Source organism: Monomorium pharaonis, chromosome 6 (genome assembly GCF_013373865.1).
Source record: "Monomorium pharaonis isolate MP-MQ-018 chromosome 6, ASM1337386v2, whole genome shotgun sequence".
NCBI lineage: Eukaryota > Metazoa > Arthropoda > Insecta > Hymenoptera > Formicidae > Monomorium > Monomorium pharaonis.
The window spans coordinates 15,575,384-15,596,235 of record NC_050472.1 but is presented as its reverse complement, the minus strand read 5'-3'; the positions used below and the strand labels follow the sequence as shown (position 1 = coordinate 15,596,235).

At 33.7% G+C, this 20,852-nt stretch overlaps 2 protein-coding genes across 9 annotated transcripts in view; one reads left to right on the top strand and one right to left on the bottom strand.

Annotated features, from left to right (window-relative positions):
* The window catches only part of LOC105840125 (transducin beta-like protein 3), a 191,941-nt gene that overhangs the window by 13,903 nt on the left and 157,186 nt on the right, over window positions 1-20,852 (bottom strand). The window lies entirely within an intron of this gene.
* LOC118646067 lies at window positions 1,007-20,493 on the top strand. Of its 2 annotated transcripts, none has more exons than XM_036288356.1 (3): window positions 1,007-1,271; window positions 19,360-19,543; window positions 19,667-20,493. In XM_036288356.1, exons 2-3 carry the CDS (start codon window positions 19,369-19,371, stop codon window positions 19,843-19,845), a joined length of 354 nt encoding a protein of 117 aa, XP_036144249.1. In that variant the 5' UTR covers window positions 1,007-1,271; window positions 19,360-19,368; the 3' UTR covers window positions 19,846-20,493. The 2 variants fall into 2 exon arrangements, with proteins under 2 accessions (XP_036144249.1, XP_036144250.1); XM_036288357.1 differs by lacking the exon at window positions 1,007-1,271 and having other exon boundaries at window positions 18,611-19,543; window positions 19,667-19,684; window positions 19,767-20,493.

Below are 20,852 nucleotides of genomic sequence, written 5' to 3'. Positions count from 1 at the left end.
CGTTTCGATATGATTTTTCATTGCCGAGATATCAAGTTTTGTGCAATACAAATGTAAAACACACACACACACACACACACACACGCACGCACGCACGCACGCACGCACGCACGCACGCACGCACGCACGCACGCACGCACGCACGCACGCACGCACGCACGCACGCACGCACGCACGCACGCACGCACGCACGCACGCACGCACGCACGCACGCACGCACGCACGCACGCACGCACGCACGCACGCACGCACGCACGCACGCACGCACGCACGCACGCACGCACGCACGCACGCACGCACGCACGCACACACACAAATACACTTAACTAAACAATATACAAATCATGCACATGAGAATAGATCACATCATTGATCTCAGGTAATGCTAAATGCGGTTGTCTCTTTATAATCTTTCTATCATATTATATTTTATCATTTCATACTACTTTTTAATTTATATAATCCTATTATATTATGTAAGTAAGAAAGCACTCACTTTCCACGCAATGCAGTATTAAGATAGAATAGGATGACTTTTTTGCACGTATTTTTCATGTATGAAAAAGAGCTATAAATCAAATTATTATATTACAAAAACGAAAAATCGTATCGAAATGAACCAAAGTGCATTCTAAAGCTAAAAGTTAATATTTACAAAAGATATTAACAAAGTTTGTTAAAAGAATTTAGTTCCAATATTATAACGTCTTGAAAACCCTCGAAATCGTCTTTTTTTTTACTTTTTTGACGCCGTTTCCTATTTTAAAAAGGCATATAATGAAGCCTCTTTTCCGCGATGCTGATAGGTTCTCGTTGCGCTTACTTCGTGTTGTGAAAGTAATTGTCACTGTGATTAAATTTTGATACCTGTCAAATTTGTATATATTATATATCTTAAAAAAGGCATGTAATGAAGCCTCTTTTCTGCGATGCTGATTGATTCTCGCTGCGCTTACTTCGTGTTGTGAGAGTAACTGTCACTGCGATTAAATTTTGACACCTGTCAAATTTGTATAGATGGTTATCTATACAATTATCGCTGTAGTTTATTCTCAAAAAGTAAAAAATGAAAAGTTAAATAACGCGCGTCAGTAGTGTCTAATTTCTCAAAATTGTGATGTGATAACCAAATTTTGACAACGGATTCGTGTTCAGTAGGCAAAAATATATCGGAAATGACTATTCGCATTTGTGTAACAACATAACCGCTTAATAAATTCGGACCAACAAAATATGAAACAACGTTCTACAATAGCAGTAAGTTAATTAATGTAAGTTAAGCAATAAATAAATTTTAAAAGTAAAAAAACTGTCGCAAATATATAAATGTAACATAAACCAGATAAAAATTTACATTGTCAATCAATAAGTTATAAGTTACAATGTGGTCTAGTGATATACATATATGTTGTTTGATAAGTATAATCTTTCAAACTAACTAAAATCATGTCAAGCATGAACGAAGGTAGCAAATGGACTAAAAATTATAACAGTGTGTGTGTGTGTGTGTGTGTGTGTGTGTGTGTGTGTGTGCGCGTGCGTGTATTATATATATATATATACAAAAAGATATGTATAGAAAGTAAACATTAAGCAGCTCTGATAATTCTATCATACACCGTGTTCAAACTTTCAGTATCTTTCTGTAAGTTAACAGAATTTTAGTTCTTTTTCATAAGAAATATCTCTGCAATCTCTCTTTTTCTTCTGTTTTTCTCACTATATAACACTTTCGAAGATTGCCAATCAAAGTTTTTTGTAGTTCAGTGTTTGTTAACTACTAAATGTTCACTTTCATTCCTTCTTATGTCGTTCCTATGTTCATGTGTAGCTCTAATTGATGTTTCGTTTGTCCAATGTTTCTAGTTTTAAATTTTAATGTAATTCTGAGAAATTTTAAAAATTACAACGTTATTTAAATGATGAAAAATCTGTGCAACGTATATAAATGCCAAAAAACTAAAACACCAATTACATAAATATAAAAATATATATAATGGCACTATGTATTATTGTACATTAATAATATATTATAGTACATGTTATATACAATAGGTGTATTATAATAATGATATATTATTAATTACATATTGCGAATTCATTTATATAATTATTTTCTTTAATACTTGTAAACATTCTACAAAATATCTTTTTATTTAAAAATGACATAACTATCATGACATTATAAAGTGTGTGTGGTGTGTATTACTATATATATATTTTATAATATTGTACAATAATATTTAAAAAAATATACTGAGCAACAAAATTAGCGCAACAAAAATTTATACCAAAATTTCACTCAACTTCAAATAATCGTAACTTCGCAAAAAATACTTATTGTATTTGAAAGTTCTTTTTTTCATTTTAAAGCTAGAAATTACTACTTTAAAGACCATTTGTCAGATTTTAATCTTTTTTTCGCTTTTCGTCATTTCTTTATATATATATTTAAAAAAAAAACCACGTATTTTTTGTGTTTTGTTTTCAAAAATTTTCATACTTTGACGCACTCCACAGAATGCAATAAATTTGTTCATAAACTTTGTAAAAATTATCATAAAATATAAACCTTTCCCTACAAATTAAAAAAAATTGAAATCTGTATGACTTTTTTGACGAAGTTATGATATATCAAAGTTACTTATGCATTTTTTTTCTATTTATGCTTGTTATTGACAGCAGTTTAACATTACCATGAGAAGATTGCTGTCAGATTTTGCAAATTTTGTGTGTGTGTGTGTGTGTGTGTGTGTGTGTGCGTGCGTGCATGCGTGCGTGCACACGCGCGCGTGTGTGTGCCGTATTCAACGAAAGAAAGAAGAAAATATTGCCCAGAAGAAATACATCTTTGTACTTAATAATGTGTATTATTACCTCATCTTCTCTTAATGACTTTATAAATGTTCGTGCATATTAATGCAGAATCCAATTGCAGCCTAAAGAATTTCGCGTCATATACGCTATAATGCTATCTCCAGTTACTATCTCCGTGCAATATTTTCTTCCGTACAACACGTCTCATACACACATACACACACACAACACGCGCGTGCGTGCAATGCACAAAATCTAACCAGCAACCTTTTCGTGATATGCAAATAATGTCGTTGGCAATAATCAGGGTTGGAAAGTAACGCATTACTTGTAACGTCGTTACCATTACAGTTACTTTTTTAGTAACGAATTGGTAACAGCGTTACATTTTTTTTTCTGTAACTATAACGGTAACGTAGTTACATTTTTTTAGTAACGGTAACAAATTTAATAGTTATTTTTTGTAGTTTAAATTAAATTTCATATTTACAACATATGTAATTTATATTCAGTTTTCAGTTATAGACGAATTACTTGATGTAGAATTATTATAAGATTTTCAAAAAATTAAAGCTATTTATTAAAATTAATATAGCTTTACAAAGCAGTGGATCCATTAAAAGATTATTTAATATTGGTAATTCCGTATTGTCACCTTCTAGTAATCTATATAATATGTAATTTATCCACAAATTTTTTAATAATTATAATTTTCCTATAGTTAGGTTTAAATCTAAAAAAAAAACACTATATAATAGAGTGCCAGATTTGATTAAAACTTAAAGGGGGCAAGTCATGTAAATTGAAATTTTTTAGCAATTTGTTTTCTTGTTTAAATTTATAGGAAATTTTCCGTAGAATATGAAAAAAATAGTAGAAACCGATTTGAGAGTTCCTTCTATGTTATTTTCGTCGAAAAGTGAACGGTTGAATTGGGCGGAGCACTCATGTAGACGAGTCGGAAACTCAGTCTTTCGATCCCTCTGTAATAAATGTTAACCTGGCTGTGTTAGAATAATGTTCGAAAAACAGGAAGATCTGCTCTATGGCCCTGGAATCGCAGATTAGCAAAAAACTGCGGTAAGTTAAAATAAATTACGATTTTTTCACGATTTTGTTACTCGAACTTTAAACGCGTTTTTCTCCAAACTATTTTTTAAAAATTGGCGTGCAAGATAACTCAAAAACTATTCATCCGATTGAGTTCTCCTTGTGCATACATTTAGATAAATACTTTCCTCATAAATTGAACCTTTATTTGTAATTGCATTGTTTAAATAAATTATTTTTATTGCATAATTAACACGAAAATTTTTCATAAAAATCAATACTTTTTTTTCTACGTGTCGCCATTTTTACAATTTTACATTATTTTCTTTAACAATAGGTTCAATTAATAACGCAAACCGTACAAAAAAGAAATCTATTTAGTTTTTTGTTTCAGATAAATACAAGCAGCGCTACATTGCACGCCGACAAGTGACTTCAACGTCGACGCATTAAATTTACATTATTATTATTTATAAAATACATATTATTTTTCTGTCAAAAAATATTTTTTTAGTAGTTCAATATTATAATAACATACCCTGAAAATTTCAAAAGAATTGGTTGTATAATTCCTCAAATAAAATTCCAAAAAATCACTCAATTTTCAGCACGTTACATGACTTGCCCCGCTTAATAAAGGATATTGATAAAATTTATAATAAATTTATAATAAATTTATAATAAAGTATTTTGTAATTTAGATAATCCTGATCTAGATGATTTGTGTAACTTTATGCATTTTAAAAACACTTGTAAGTTTAAAATTATTACATTTAACATAAATTAGGCATACAAAAAACATAAATTTCACTGTAGCTGTATTTTTTAAAGCTGTTAAAAAAAAGAAAAGAATGTTAACAATTTTGCTCTTTCCTTATAAAAATGTAACATTAGGCAATTAAATTAATCAGCAATTAATATTTATTTTAAATATTAATACTTAAAATAAATATTAATTACTGATCAATTTAACTGCCTAATTTAAATGTTTATAAGAAAAGAGCAAAATCGTTAACATTCTTTTCTTTTTTTAAAAGCACTATTGTTAATACTTTTAATACTTAAAATAAAGTAATTACTGGCTAACTTAATACTGCCTAATATTATATTTTTATAAAAGTCACAAGTAAAAATAAAACAGAAAGTGTTTTTTTATAAAGTTTACCTCTTAAATGGGATAAAAAATTATTTAAAAATTTATGAGGTATGGAGAATACCTCATAAAGGCAAGATATGATATGTTTATAGAAATTTAAGTGTACAAACAAAACGCATCCATATAAATTTTTTAGGAGAAAAAAAGTAGGAAATAAAAATATATTTTATATGTGTATGAAAAATGAGCAATTGAATACGAGGAGAGAAGAAACTTGAATAAATTATATAAAATTGGATGAAAAAATTATCATAAAAATGTATCCACTTAAATAAAAAACGTGATTAAACAGAAGGGTTAAAGAGAGAAATGAAGAAGTTGTTTTTGTACGTTTAATTACACAAACCATTACAATACTATTCAACAAAAGGAGTAAATTGATTTAACTATTTATTAGATAATCTTATTATTATGCCATAAGTAAAATAAAACTAAAATAATTTGATCTTTTATTAACGTTTCATCACATCCTCTGCCGAAAGTCGAAATAATGAGGATGCGGAATATTGGTACTATTTTTTGTTTTTCTTTGTATTTTGTACTTATTGTTTTTGTATTTTATTTAATTTTATTTTTTTATTAACATTTTAAATGAAATATTTTACAAACAAATTTTTTATTTAATTTCTATTTTTAACCCTTCGCATACACACTTATTTTTTCAATCTTCGCGATTTCCGCTTCCGGCGACTTCAGAAGAACTGATAAATGTATTCGTAAAAAAGTGGATTAGGTATAAGTAATTTAAGACAGTGTAGAAAAGATATGGAGGAAATGAAAGAAATGAAGAATAGAAGCAAGGAAAGGATAGGAATGGGAGAACGAATGGGGGAAGGGAAGAAAAAGGGAGAAGTTAAAAAGAGAGGAGACCGTCGAAGAAGATAGAAGATAGAAGAGTGCTGGGGAGGAGAAAAAGGAAAAAAAGGGATCAGGACGGAGAGGAGTGAAAGATAAGAAAGGAGGAGAAAATCTTTAAGAGGAACAGATTGACAAAGAAATTGCCGGAGAAGATAAAGAATACGGCACCTACAACACAAAAAATTCCAACAACATTGCAGTAATCTTGCAATCTTGCAGATTGCAATGCAATATTGTAGAAACATTGTATTATCATTGGTTTGCTAACTTCCAATAGCAATGTTACAGAAACGTTGCAAAAATATATTGTAATGCTATATTTTTTTATTATTATTAATTATTATCATAAAGATGTATATAATTTTTAAGGTGTTTTTTACTCTATGTTGTTGCACACCAATTCAATAGTGCAGCTGACCTAATGCCGCCGCCATAACGCCGCGTCCGCCGCGCGAGAAAAGAGATTCTACCAATTTACTTGCGTGCAGACAATTGTGCCGTGCCGCGGACACGTTTCTTTTTACTGCGCAAGTTTCTGCTGCAGATACAATATTCCGGAGACAATCTCTCTCGTCGCTAAGGAGGAAAGAGGTTCAGCGGATCGTCCTTCTCGCGCCTCAGAATAAAATATTCCGAAGCTGCAAAGGCAAACTCGCGGGAGTATCAAGTGGCATGCACCCGTAGCATGCTCGCAGAGATTTACGAATTTCGCGATGAATCGGCCGGAAGTGATAAACTCGTGCAACGTGAAAAGATTCCTTTTGTGTACAAATATAATATAGAATAGAAGTAAATAAAACTATTCACTTTTTTAGCCAAAGTCGACTATTACTTTATAGGTTAGACTCCTACTAGAGGTTATCTGATTTTTTAATTTTTATATTTTTTTCTTTTTGCAATGAATAATCTTTACTGTCATTTTTTCAGAGAGAAATACTTTATTATTATAAAGATACCGAAAACAAAAAGATACGAAAAGAAAATTAGGGCATTGGCTGTGCCAAAAGTAATAAGCTCGTGCGACGTAAAAAAAGATTCCTTTTGAGTGCAAATATAATTAATATAAAGATAAATAAAATTATTTTTTTAGCCAAAGTCGATTATTATATTTTATACGTTAGACACCTACTAGAAGTTATCTGATAAAAATATATATGTAATAATTAAAATGATATCCTTATTTTACAGAAACTGTTCGATTACATACACGCAATTTAGTCAAATTACAGATGCCGAATTTGCACTATGTATTTCAAAATGGCTAGCACAAGCTTCTTTGAGAGCTCAAAGAGAAACGTATGTATATATTTACGCACGCACGCACGCACGCACACATATCCCACTCGGCATATAATATTTCTAAAACCTTTTATTTGAATTATTACACTTCTATAGCAATATCATAAAAATATTTCATGACTGTTTCTGCAACATTTCTGTAATGTTTCAATGTCCGTGATCATTTCAAATGCAATCTTGCTGAAAAATTTCTGTAATATTTGTAATGAGAGAGTGACGAGAATGAATGAGAATGAATAGTATGAATGCAACCTCTCTCTCCCCCTCCCTCCTTCAGCCCCCCCCTCACACACACACATACACACACACACACTGCATATGGAAGACACGCGGACGTCAGAGAACACCTTTAATAAATTTTTCGATACGGTCGATAAGCTTGAGGAGATGGAAGTAAATATTAATAAAAACTCGTTAACAATAATAGTACTTTATAATATGCCATCTAACTTCGAGAAATTCAGATGCGCCATTAAATCTAAAGATGAGCCGCCGACTCCTGAAGTAAAGGTCTTGGAGTAAAGATTCTCCCGCTAAGAGTAAAGATCTTGGAGAAATATAAGGTGCGAAAAAACGAATTTCGAAGATACCTCATAGAATGCTATGATTAGAGCGCGGAGTTTTGTTGATCGACGTACGCCAAAAGAAACAGAGCTTTAACCTTGTCGCGAAACTTCCTGAACTTGTGTGTTATGTGTATTAACGTGGGAAGGAGGGAATCTTTCGCTCGTGTTCCAGAGACGCCGTGCGCTTGTGGCGCATGCCGAATTCCATCTACATACCAGGACTGGATCTATGTCACTCAATGAGTGACACAGATCCAGTTCTGGTATGTAGATGGAATTCGGCATGCGCCACAAGCGCACGGCGTCTCTGGAACGCGAGCAAAAGATTTCCTCAAAAGAAACGTCGGTAAATATACCGATCAGGGGAGCCTGCCCCGATAATCTTGGCCTTGACATATGTCAAGGTCACTCTCCTGAATGACCTTGAAAAGATTTTAGCCGTCGCTCGTGATTCATTAAAAAGTTATTATCAAAAAAAGTTTCATAACTACAACACATAATTGTTCAGTATAGGAGTATATTAGATGAGTTTGCAATGTGTAGCGAGATTCATCTCTTCTGCTTATAGAGCGAAACGATGTTCACGCTTGTACTTTACCACAAAGGTTTGCGACATTAGATTTGAAATTGTGGCCCAATAGCAAATTTATCATGTTTGGGTTAGGTTAGGAAACTTTACCCGGGGCTTAGCGCACCCCCACACTCGAGCTTTATACAAGGAATAACTGGTCCCCGTCACCGGTACGAATAAGTAATATTAGAGTCAGTTGGAAACCTTGGAACTGGACGGGGAATTCCCTAGGCCCTGTCTAGTCTCTTGGTGCTTGTACAGTGTAAATATTGTAAATAAATATATAAATAATAATCTAGTTATATTTAAATAGGAGGAGACGCAATGTTTCCAAAGGCTTTATAAAGGGTTCCACTGAAAAAATGGCCAACAGCCAATACCAGAGAAGCCTTCAAAATAGGTCCGAGGTAGAAGGGACGACGGGGTGAGGGTTTTAGTGGGTAGGCTACGTTGGCACCAGTTATGACTGGGAGCTGGCGTAGAATCCCACACTACCCGGCAGTACAAGCTCTCGGGTGTCTTTTGAAGATTTCCCTCATCCGCGCAAAACAAAAAAAAGGTTAGGTTAGGAAAAATTCGGAAAGGGGGTGCAGGGGGAAGGGCTCCGCCCTTCCCCTGCCCACGCGTTTTCTAAGAATAACCTGATCAATTTTATGTCGCTATTTGCAAAACGCTCGATAATGCGAAAACATTGGACAGCGTGGATCTTTTGTAAAGATGTATATGTTAATTGTATTTTGGTAAAGCAGCGACTTTTACGCGTAAGTAGGAGATGTTAGTGGACGGGAAAAGAATGCCCCATTAAATGGGCTTAATTTGAAATTGCATGTCTTCTCTTGTCTCTTTCGTCTACAAATAACTTTGTAATATTGCCCAGTACAATGAAATAACGTTATATTTCCATAATCTATTTCAAGAGTCTTCTTACATCGCAGATATTCAATGGTTCGTCTAATTAAATTATTTTCACAAAGATAACGCACTAATTCTTCGTAATTGTCGGTAAAATGGAGAAATTCGTGGTGTCGCATATTTATATCTTGAGATACTTCTTAATACTGACTATAAGAATTTTTACAATTTAAGTATGATTCTGTTATTGTCACGTGTTCATATAAATATATACGTTTCATAAATACGGTAAAAGTGCTAAATGAGTTTGCGACTTTCCACACCAAATAAGATTCACACTGTTCGTTTCCAATGTTTTCGCATTATCCTAATAGCGACATAAAATTGGTTAGGTTATTCTTAGAAAACGGGCGGGGGAGAAGCTCCGTTTCTCCCCCTGTACCCCCTTCCCGTGTTTTTTCCTAACCTAACCCAAACATTTTAATTTCGCTAATTGGCCACAATTTCAAATCTTATGTAGCAAACCCTTGTGGTACAGTACAAGCGTGGACGTCGTTTCGCTCTATAAGCAGAGGGGAAACCTTGTTACACGTGGAAAGTTGCAACATATGTCAAGGCCAAAATCATCGGGGCGGGCTCCCCTGATCGGTATGTTTACCTACCAATGTCACAAATGTCGTAAAATAGGTCACAAAGCCATTGAATGCAACGGAAAGAGAATCTGCCAAAAATACCGAAGATGTGAGCTTCTTGGCCAAAGTTGAGTTTAAAACATAATCCGCGAACACCGGAGAAACTGGTGCCCCGACAGTAGTGCTACATCACACTTGACGAACGATATCAACGCATTTACTGAAACTGTCAAACTGGGCGAAGGTAAATAACTCGAGCATCAATATTGTTGCAAGAGGAACCGCAAAAACATCCATTAACATAGAGGGCGAAAGCAAGAATTTAATCAAGGTCATTCAAGGTTATTTTTAGCAGAGAAAACGCGAAGATCATCGATAGCATTGGAAGCGTGAAGATAGTCGTAGATCGAGTTAACGATCTGTACTTTGTGCGTGAATGCTTCGAATTTGGGCGGAATGCAGCCACTGGAGACACGTCGGTTAAACCACAACCAAAACAGACTCACGGATCGTTAGCAGACAAATGACACAGAAGACTCTGCCATTTGAATTACAAAGATTTAAACGTCACTTTGAAGAAAAGCTACCTATGACGACCAGGTCTACCCGTCTCAATGACGACGCCCAATGTGAAGTCTGCTTGAAAGGGAAGATGACTGCAACACCGATATCTAAAACTCAAATAGGAAAAGCGAACTACTCGAAATTATCCACACGGATATATACAGATCTGTACGTTGTCAGTATCTTGGAAGAGCAAAATACATCGCCACGTTCATCAATAATGCATCCAGATGGTGCAAAGTCCTGAAGACAAAAGACGAGTCATTTGAAACCTTCAAGGAAGTTAAGACGTTGTTCGAAAACCAAACGGGCAGAAAAATCAAGTCTCTCCAATCCGATAACGGCACTGAATATATCAATAAAAAATTCAACAATTTACTGAAAGAAGCAGACATCCTAAGAAGATTAATCGTACCATATCATCCTCAGCAGAGTCTCAGAGAGAAAGAACTTTGAATGAGCGTCGCCAGATGTCTACTGGTGCAGGCAGACTTAGCTGATTGCATGTGGGCAGAGGCAGTCAACATTGCTAATCATTTGAAAAATAGGTATCCCACTTCTTCTGTCAACGGTCGAGCCCCGTTTGAAACCTGGCACGACAGGATACCAAACGTAAGTCATCTTAAGGTATAAGGCTGTAAAGTCTTCTGCTTGAATACAAGCGCGAGTAAAGGTAAACTCAATTCAAGGGCCAAGGAAAACAAATTCATCAGTTACTCCAGCATATCTGAGACGTATCGAATCTGGTTTCCTGATAATCGGAGCATTCAGATAGTTCGCGACATTAAATTTATCGCAAAGAACCGCATTTCTGGGAACTGTCCCGATTGCGCACATAAGCGATTGGACACAGTAGTATTTCTCGATTGGACACATTCCCAATTGGACACGGACTCGATTGGACCCAGACCCGATTGGACATGGACTCGATTGGACACAAACCCGAGTGGACACGGGCCCGTTTGGACACGGACCCGATTGCACACGGACTCGATTGCGCACCGACCCATTTGCACACGGACCCGATTGCGCACTTACCTGATTGCACACGACCCGTTTGCACATGGACCCGATTGCACACGGACCCGATTGCATACGGACCAGGGTCGTCAAACTTCTATTGTCTTAATGTGACCCACCGTTAGTAACGCCATCTAAAAGTCTGACGCGAGAAAATATGAACTACCTAAAATTCAACTCGGCGTCATACAGTAAGTGACACCAAGTGACAGCTGATCACAACAGTACGTACACACTAGTACACACGTATAGTAATAGTGAGTTATAATAAGTGATTGCAAGTACCAGGCAGTAACAGGATTAATAAATTTATCAACACATTCTCAGTTGTGCTACAGTTCGAGTACGTATTTGATAAAATTTTTAATTCCGTAATACTAATAAAAAAATTAATACTACAGATACAGGCAAATAAGAGCTGATAACAGTTAAAAACCAAACGTCGATCGTCAAGCGATAATAAATTAATACAATATCTTACAATAATATAGTCAATTGATAAAAATACTCGACAAACGTGTAAGATATTATATTTATTTGTTATCGCTTGACAACCGGCATTTAGCTTTTATTTACCTGTATCTGTATAGTATTAATTTTGACTTTCGGGAGCTTGTATCTCTTGTATAATAAGTTCTTAGATATTTACAAGAATAGAATAAATAATGGCTATTAAGAACTGATTTACAATTGGTGTTTGAAAAAAAAAATATACAACATTAATCATATTTCTATCAATTTTTGAAATTGTAAACATTTTAGAGAGCTCTTCATTATTAAGCATTTTATTATTTATTATGTCATAGCATTTTGTCATTCATCATGATCTGGCTTATAATTATTATAATGTTTTTTTCACTTATATATGACAATTGTAATTTAACTTCTACTAGGTTTTGTTAATTTTATTGTACATATTATTAACAAAAAACGATATTTTAAAGGAAAAAAGATGGGAAGAGCTTGTTGTGTCTCTGGCTGTAGTTCTGGAGCTAAAGTGTCATCACATAAATTCCCCAAAAATCCAAAAAGATGTGCTGAATGGGTTAATTCATTAAATTTAACTCATTTAAAAAGTTATGACAGCAACAGATTGCAAGCATTTAAAGTTTGCCATAAACATTTCCATGAGACAGACTATAGTTGTTCTCCATATCATCGATTTTTGAAGGATACAGCAATTCCATTAATAGAACATATTAATTTAGATGATATAAATGCAGAAATTAACAATTTGCAGCAACAGTTGCAACAACAAAATTTATTAAAAAATAAAAATGTTGAACAAGCTCAAATAACAGAACTGCAAAATCATTTAGTTGAACAGCAAACATACAATGACCAACAACATGAAGCTCAGAACATACAAATACAAGAAATAGAAGGACAAAACCAATTGCAACAAGTCATGCAAGAACATGTAAATAACAAAAAAAATAAAGCCATAATCAAAAATCACGAGTATCGAATAAAACAATTAGAAGGAAAAGTTGATTTTATTTTGAGAACTCCAAGAAAAAATAAACGAAATAAACCCTACTTACAAGAAATAACACGGAAAGCTAATCTTACACCTAAAGCCAGAAGGTTGTATGAGACAATAGTAAAATTAAAACAAAATAACAAACGTTTACGGCGTCTTCTACAGCATACAAAAAAAAAACAATACAAGTCGAGAAGAAACAAAAACATTGCATCTGATAAAAAGCAATAACGAGAATTTGAGTACTAATACGAGAAATGTCCGAGAACGGTTCATCAATATGAGAGAGAGAGATTTTAAGAAACAATGATTTTCCTCAGGTATTTTATTAATATTGAGTGCTAAATTTAAAATATCCGTAATATCTGAATAAAATTTTTATTGAAATATTAGAATATTTTCTATAAGTAATAAAAATCTTCTATATAAATAAAAATAACGTATTATATTATTAATTTAAACTGATTTGAACATATTATACAAGTGTTATTAATATTATCTTGTGATTATTGCATGTAATTAAAATTTCCTAATATTTTGTTAATTTACCAATACATATTTATGTAATTTCCTCTCCCCCCCTCTCTCCCTCACCCTCTCCCACCCCCCCCTCTCTCTCTCTCTCTCTCTCTCTCTCTCCCCCCCTCTCTCCCTCTCTCTCTCTCTCTCTCTCTCTCTCTCTCTCCCTCTCTCCCCGCTGCGTGATGGACGTGTCAAAGATCGCTCCGCAAATGCAGTTAATTTAAAGTGATTAAGAAGTAAAAGAAAATTATAAAAAGGTGTCGTGGCTGTAAGAATACGCGTAAGGACCAAATAGGACCAAAGTTTTCTAGCGAGAGTGCGTGGATCTATGCGGAAAATCAGTATATTTTCCATGCGGGTCATACATGTCGCGACAGGTAGACATTTATAGTGACGTGTATATTAATTAAAGTTACGTACGTGAGTGGGCGCCCGTATCGATAGGATCGGCATCAGCCGATACCTACTAATATGGTCGATGAATATACGGAATATAGATGTGCCGCATGTAAGAAGGAAATAAAAAGTCAAGTTGTGACATGTAAGTCATGTGTCAAACTTTTCTTCCATCCTGGATGTGCAAGTAAACATAAGGTGTATGACAGAAATCGAGAATACGTGTCTTGTCCTGGCCCATATGAGAAGTTCACAGTAGACAGTGAAAAAGATATAGATGTGAAAAAAACACCAATACAGACGGGAAGCGGAAGAGAAAGACTAAGTTCTACGGGATCGACGGGAAGTGGCGGAAGCAGAGCGATAGGAGTCAACGTGGGCATGGATACGAAAATTGATTGGCTAGTAAGAACTATGAGAGAGATGAAAGATGAAATGGCATGCAAACGAGAAATAAAAATGCTGATTAAGGAAACAGTGCAAGAGGAAATAAAAGCTATTAAACAAGAAATGGAAGACCTACGAAAAATAATACGAGGAGGAATGCAGGCGTCAGCGGAAAATGTGCGCGGCAGTTACAGTGAGGCAATAAAGAAAAAGAAGGAAAACATCATAATCATCAAACCGAAGACTCAGCAAGAAAGTGAGACCACTAAAAAAATAATAAAAGAAAAAGTTGATATTAAGAATATGCCAATGGGGATAACAAAGGTACGAAAAGGAAGAGAAGGAACAGTAATTCTAGGATGTGAGACCGGAGAAGAAATAGATAAATTAAAAGATGTAGTACAGTCTAAACTAGGTGACAATTATAATGTTACAGAATCACTACAAAAGAAGCCAAAAATAAAAATTGTTAATATTAGCGAGGAAGAAATAGAGTTGGATGACGATGAGCTAATAGATACAATAAAGAAACAGAATAGTATTGGTGAATCTCGTATAAGCATAGTTAAGAAAATCCCGAAAAGAAAGAATATGGATGATAGTCAATCTAGAAGAAAAGGAAAAGAAGGTAGATCTTTAATAATTGAAGTAGATGAAGTAACACATGAATTGATGTTAAAAAAAGAAAAGTTGAATATAGGCTGGAGAAAATGTCCTGTGTTCAATCACTTCAGCATAAAGAGATGTTTCAAGTGCTGGGGATTCTACCACATTGCAAAAACTGTACGAGAGATGAAACGTGTCATAAATGTACAGGAAAGCATAAAGCAAGTGAATGTAGAGAGAAGCAGAACAAATGTGTAAATTGTATGTTTAAAATAAAAACATATAATTTAAAAATAAAAGACGATCATGATGCTCTGGATCCGGAATGCCCGACATATAAGAGGGCTATCGAAGAGGAGAAGAGGAGAGGTGGATGGGAAGCCAAAAAATAGCAATTACAGAAAAAAGAAGATCAGATAATATATACAAATGCGCAAAGTTTAATGGCACATAAGGACGAGATACAGCATCAGATTATGAAGAAATTAAATCCGGCAGTTATTGCATTGTCGGAATCGAGACTGATTGCGGAAATTGAAGACAGTGAAATAAGTGTACCGGGATACAGTGTGGTTAGATGCGACGCGGAAAATAGAAATACAGGGGGGGTTGCTCTGTATGTAAGAGATGATATCAAGTATGAAATAGTAGTATTGAAAAAATTAGAAAGGATTGTGTGGTGCGTTGCAATAGAAGTGAAAGAAAAATTATTTAAAGGCGTGTTAATGGTAATATATCATTCACCGAGTGCGTCACATGGAGAGTTTATAGGATTCTTAGAGGAGATAGTAGAAGAATTAACGATAAAGGAAGAGTGTATAATATTAGGAGACTTTAATATAGATTGTATGACAAACTCTTATTATACAAATAAACTACTAACGACTATGCAAAGTCTAGGTATGAAGCAATATGTGGATAAACCAACGAGAGTTACCAAAAATAGTAAAACAATTATAAATCTAGTTTTTGCGAATAAAGATATAAATGTAGAAGTCAAGTACGAACCTAAGATAACGGACCATGCGTGGATAAAAGTCGTGATAAATACGAACAAGACTGTAAATAAATATAAAGAATTCAGTGGCAGGGATTATAGTAGATATAATGCGCATGAGTTTATTAAGCTAGTGGAGAGTAATTTAGAAAAAAGATATGATTTAGATATTAATGAGTTAGATATTAATGTAAAGGCAAAGAATTTAATTAATAGTATTGTAGATGCGCTAGACATCTCAGCACCTAAGAAAATTTTTAGAATACCGAAAATATGAGAAGTGAAAAAATGGTATTCAAAGGAAATAGAAGAGCTAGCGACTAGAAGAGATAAGGCTTATAGAAAAGCACTGTACGATAGCACGGAACAAAACTGGCAACAATTTAAAATAGAAAGAAATGCAGTAGTTAGTTTAATTAGAACAAAGAAAAAAGAATATTATGAAAACATGATTGATCATAATAGTAACAATCCCACAACTATGTGGAAATCATTAAAAGAATTTATTAGAGGAGGACCAATAGGCGCGAAAGTTGTAGAAAAAATAGATTTTGAAATATTAGACAATAATATAGAGTGTGATATAGCTGATAAATTTAACTTATATTATATACAAAGTATTAAAGACATAATAAAATCTATAGATAAGAATTATACAACAAGCACAAATAAGAGAACTATTTATTGTATTGAAAAGAAGGGAGAGCTAGAAAAATTTGAGTCAATTACGACAGAACAAGTAAAAATAATTATTAGGGAATTACCAAAAAAGAAAGGCACAGAAGAAGGAATAACTAACGATATATTAAAAACGGTGTCTTGTGTCATTGGAGAGAAATATTGTGATATAATAAATAAGTCATTGAGTGAGGGTTGTTTTTTGAAAGAGTGGAAAACATCCACGATAATTCCAATACCAAAAGTAGAGAAACCTAAGAGGGCAAGTGATTATAGGCCTATTAATATATTACCAATATATGAAAAAGTACTAGAGATAATAGTTAAAAAGCAAATTGAGGTCTACCTAGAAAGTAATAATATCATAACGGAACATCAGTCGGGCTTCAAAAAAAAATTATTCGTGTGAAACAGCAATTCAAACAGTTATAGATGAATGGAAATTGATTATTAGTGAGAGACAAATAGTAGGAGTTATTTTTGTAGATCTTAAACGAGCTTTCGAGACAATTGATAGAGAAAGATTATTAGAGAAATTATACCAGTATGGTATTACAGGAACAGTTCTAGAATGGTTTAGGTCGTACTTAAAAGATAGAATGCAACAAGTTCAATTTAATGATAGATGGTCTAAAATAATGACTACGGAATACGGAGTGCCACAGGGTTCGGTATTGGGCCCATTGTTGTTTATAATATATATGAATGATATTGTTAACGTTTGCTCGGATATGTGTAATATAAAAATGTTTGCGGACGATACCTTAATATATGTAACAGGTGAGAGTAGTGCGGAAGTAAAGAGGAAATTGAATATTGCATTTAACGTAGTGGAGGAATGGATGAATATTAATAAACTGAAGATGAATTCGGGGAAAACAAAATATATGTTAGTTAGAGGGATAAGAAAAAAATTGAGAGGCAATACTACTGTGAGATGTTTAAATGGAAATGAGATTGAGCGTGTAGAAGTAATAAAGTACTTGGGTATAATTATTGATGATAGACTTAGATTTAGCGGTCACTGTGATTACATGCTAAAGAAAATAGGGAAGAAGATAAGTTTTTTAAATAGAATAGGGAACTTTATCTCGGCTTACACTAGATGTACGATATACAAGACAATAATAGCACCTCACTTTCAGTATTGTGCGACGCTACTATTAGATATGGAAGATACACAGTTAAGTAAGCTCCAAAAAGCGCAAAATAGAGCTATGAGAGTCATATTGCAATGTGACAGACGTACCAAAGTTAAATGTATGCACCAAGCGTTGCAATTTATGACCATAAGACAAAGGCTGTATTACAACACGTGCATATTTATTTTTAAAATTTTAAATAATATGATGCCGGAGCAATTTAGTAATAGACTTAGAATAGTAGAGGGAGAACGCGAAACTAGGCAGACAGGGGATATTATTATAGAATTTCGAAAAACAAGAAGCGCGCAAAAAAGTTTATTTTATGAGGGTGTATTAATGTATAACGCATTACCACCCGAAGTTAAACATTGTAATCGTTTAGAAATGTTTAAACAAATGCTAAAAGAGTTTGTTTTTAATGATGTAGCATAAAATTGTATATATATGTATTGAAAATAGCTGAGAAAGCTAATAAAAGATCAATCAATCAATCAATCAATCAATCAATCAATCTCCCCCCCCCAAACAGAAATAAAGAGACCAGAAGAAAGAAGAGAGAGAGAGAGAGAGAGAGACGAGCCCGCTGCACGACCCTCTCTCTCTCTCTCCCCATCCCTCCCCCGCTATCATCTCTCTACCTCCCCGCTCTCCCCCCCTCCTCCTCTTCACCTCTCTCTCCTCCCCCCTCATCTCCTCTCCCCTCTCTCCCCCTCCCTCTCTCCCCCCTCCCTCTCTCCCTCCCTCCCTCCATCCTCCCTCCCTCCCTCCCCCTCCCTCCCTCCTCTCCCTCCCTCCCCCCCCTCCCTCCCTCCCCCTCCCGCCCTCCCTCCCCATATATTAGTCATTAATATATATATTATATATATATATATAATAACTATATTATATGCGTATTTCAGTGGAAAAGAATACATGGTTTAATAAAATAAAATGATATAATATAATGTATATAATATGTGATATGATGTGATATTATGTATATAAGGCGATAGTATAATATAATTATTAAAAAATAGGTATATAATATAAAGTATTTAAATATAAAGTTTGTGTACTTCTTTCTTATTAATATAAATTATGATTATCTAGAGGTCATTGTAATACGCATATAATAATTTATATTAATAATTAATGGTTTGGGATGAAATGTCCTTATAACCGGCTTTATCATATGATAAAAAGCATGATAAGATTATTGGCTTTGAAGATTGGGGTATGAGGAGGAGTAGAAAAATAGCGGATCATGCTATAGTATTTTATTTGAGGAGTTTAAAAACAGGGAATAAGATGCCACTAGGATATGAATATTGTAGGAATAGCACGTCAACTCATCAATTAACACAATATATAAAAGAATGATTAGTAAATATTATCATAGCTGGTCTAATACCCGTTGCTACAATATGTGACCAAAGTGGCCCAAATGTTGCTGCAATAAATTCATTAATAAATGAATGCAATAAGATCCGAGTAATAAAAGGTTTACATACAAGATCACTAAATATATATAACTTTTTTGTTGATCATGAACATAAATACATGTGTTATAAACAAATTTATTCTTTAATTTTATTATAAATAATTATAATTTTTGGTTATAGAAAACAGTTTTATAATACGAGATATAAAAATTGTACCGCTTTATGATTATGTACATCTATTAAAAGGAATTAGGAATAACTTTTTGACAAAAGACAGACATATGATTAGATACGGACATAACTAATAAATGCATGGATGAAATGAAGTATGCATCTTAGGATCACATTATGTTAACATACGGGATTGACAAACAATCTGTAATGAGACGTCGTCAACTTCCAAAGATAACGGATAAGCACATTAATCCTAAACTCATACCTAAAATGAAAGTTAAATATGCAACCAAAGTTTTTAGCAATACTGTGGCAAACTTTATGGATGTCATCTTAAATTTAAGTGGAGGTAAGACAATATATGACAAATTTGAAATTAACATATAAGAACATTTAACAATACATTAAAAAAATTTTTTGGAGATTATATATATTTAATATATATTAATATAATTACCATTTATTGTTTCAGGAATTGTCAAAACACAAGGTGAACAGTTACCAAAAAGTGCTACAACAACATCTCAAGTTATATTATTTTTTAATAATTTATTCGATTCTTTCAATGGTAGGCAACATCAAGGATTGAGTACATCTTCTACCAAGTGGGTAGAAGTGGGCATTTTAAATTTTGGCGAGAAGCTTGCATGAAATTAAAAAAAATGCAGTATGTTGCAAAAGAAACTCGTCAAATTCTAAGAAAGAATCCTTCTAAATGTCTCGTTAACTGGAGATGGACCATTCAAGCTGTACAAATCATATGATACATATTGAAAAATGCTGGCTATGAATCATTAAATTTAAAATATTTAAACCAGGATGTCATCGAGAACTTCTTCGGTCAAGTTAGAAGTAATGGATGCGCCAACAGAAATCCAACTCCTGAACAGTTTCAAGGAGCATTTAAAATTTATTAATTTGCAATATAACCTCTGAACATTCTGTTGGATCAAATTGTCAAAAAAATGACGAAGGGTCAACATTAGTGTTAACAGAATTAATGGATCTAAATAAATCAATAAAAAATCAATAAATATTAAGACAACTAACGAAATTGACTCCACTGAATCAGCTTTACCTCTGTCTATGGAAAATAAAGTAAGGGAAGTGCGCCGGTTGTGGGCACCGTTTTGTTTTTAGCTCATAACTTTTGAATAAATGTATATTATGCAGACATATGTGTACCAGTGAAAAGCTAGAGGCCTTAGCTAACTGTCAGTGAAGGAACTAAATTGATTTCTTCAACTAGAAAAATTTTATCAAAAATTTAGTGAAGTGACAATTTTTGGACAAAAAAAATTTGTACCCAGTTGTGGACACCCTTGAAAAATCCGCTAAAAATGGAAAAATATAAAGGAAAACCACCACAAATAAAGGAAAAATAAAAATTTATTTATTTTAAAAGCCTTCACTGGCAAAAAGAACAAAAAAAGATGACACGTTTTCACATTACTCATTGCCTTCTTCATCTTTGAAATCAGAAGCACGAAGCTTGCATGTGAAGTAGCTGGCACGCATATCAGCGCACTTTAAATGCACCGGACGACTGCATTCATTGCATTTAATGGAGTTTGCGGCGGTCAATTTCCGTGGCAGTAGGTCCAGACGAACTCCAACAAAACACCATTTTCCATGGATGAAATGTCGTCAAATTGGGC

Bases quoted from the DNA above. Each gene is read 5' to 3' on its own strand.
- LOC118646067 (XM_036288356.1), top strand. From the start codon at position 19,369: ATGTTAACATACGGGATTGACAAACAATCTGTAATGAGACGTCGTCAA. The intron at 19,544-19,666 runs GTAAGACAATAT...TTATTGTTTCAG, and splicing joins CATCTTAAATTTAAGTGGAG to GAATTGTCAAAACACAAGGT.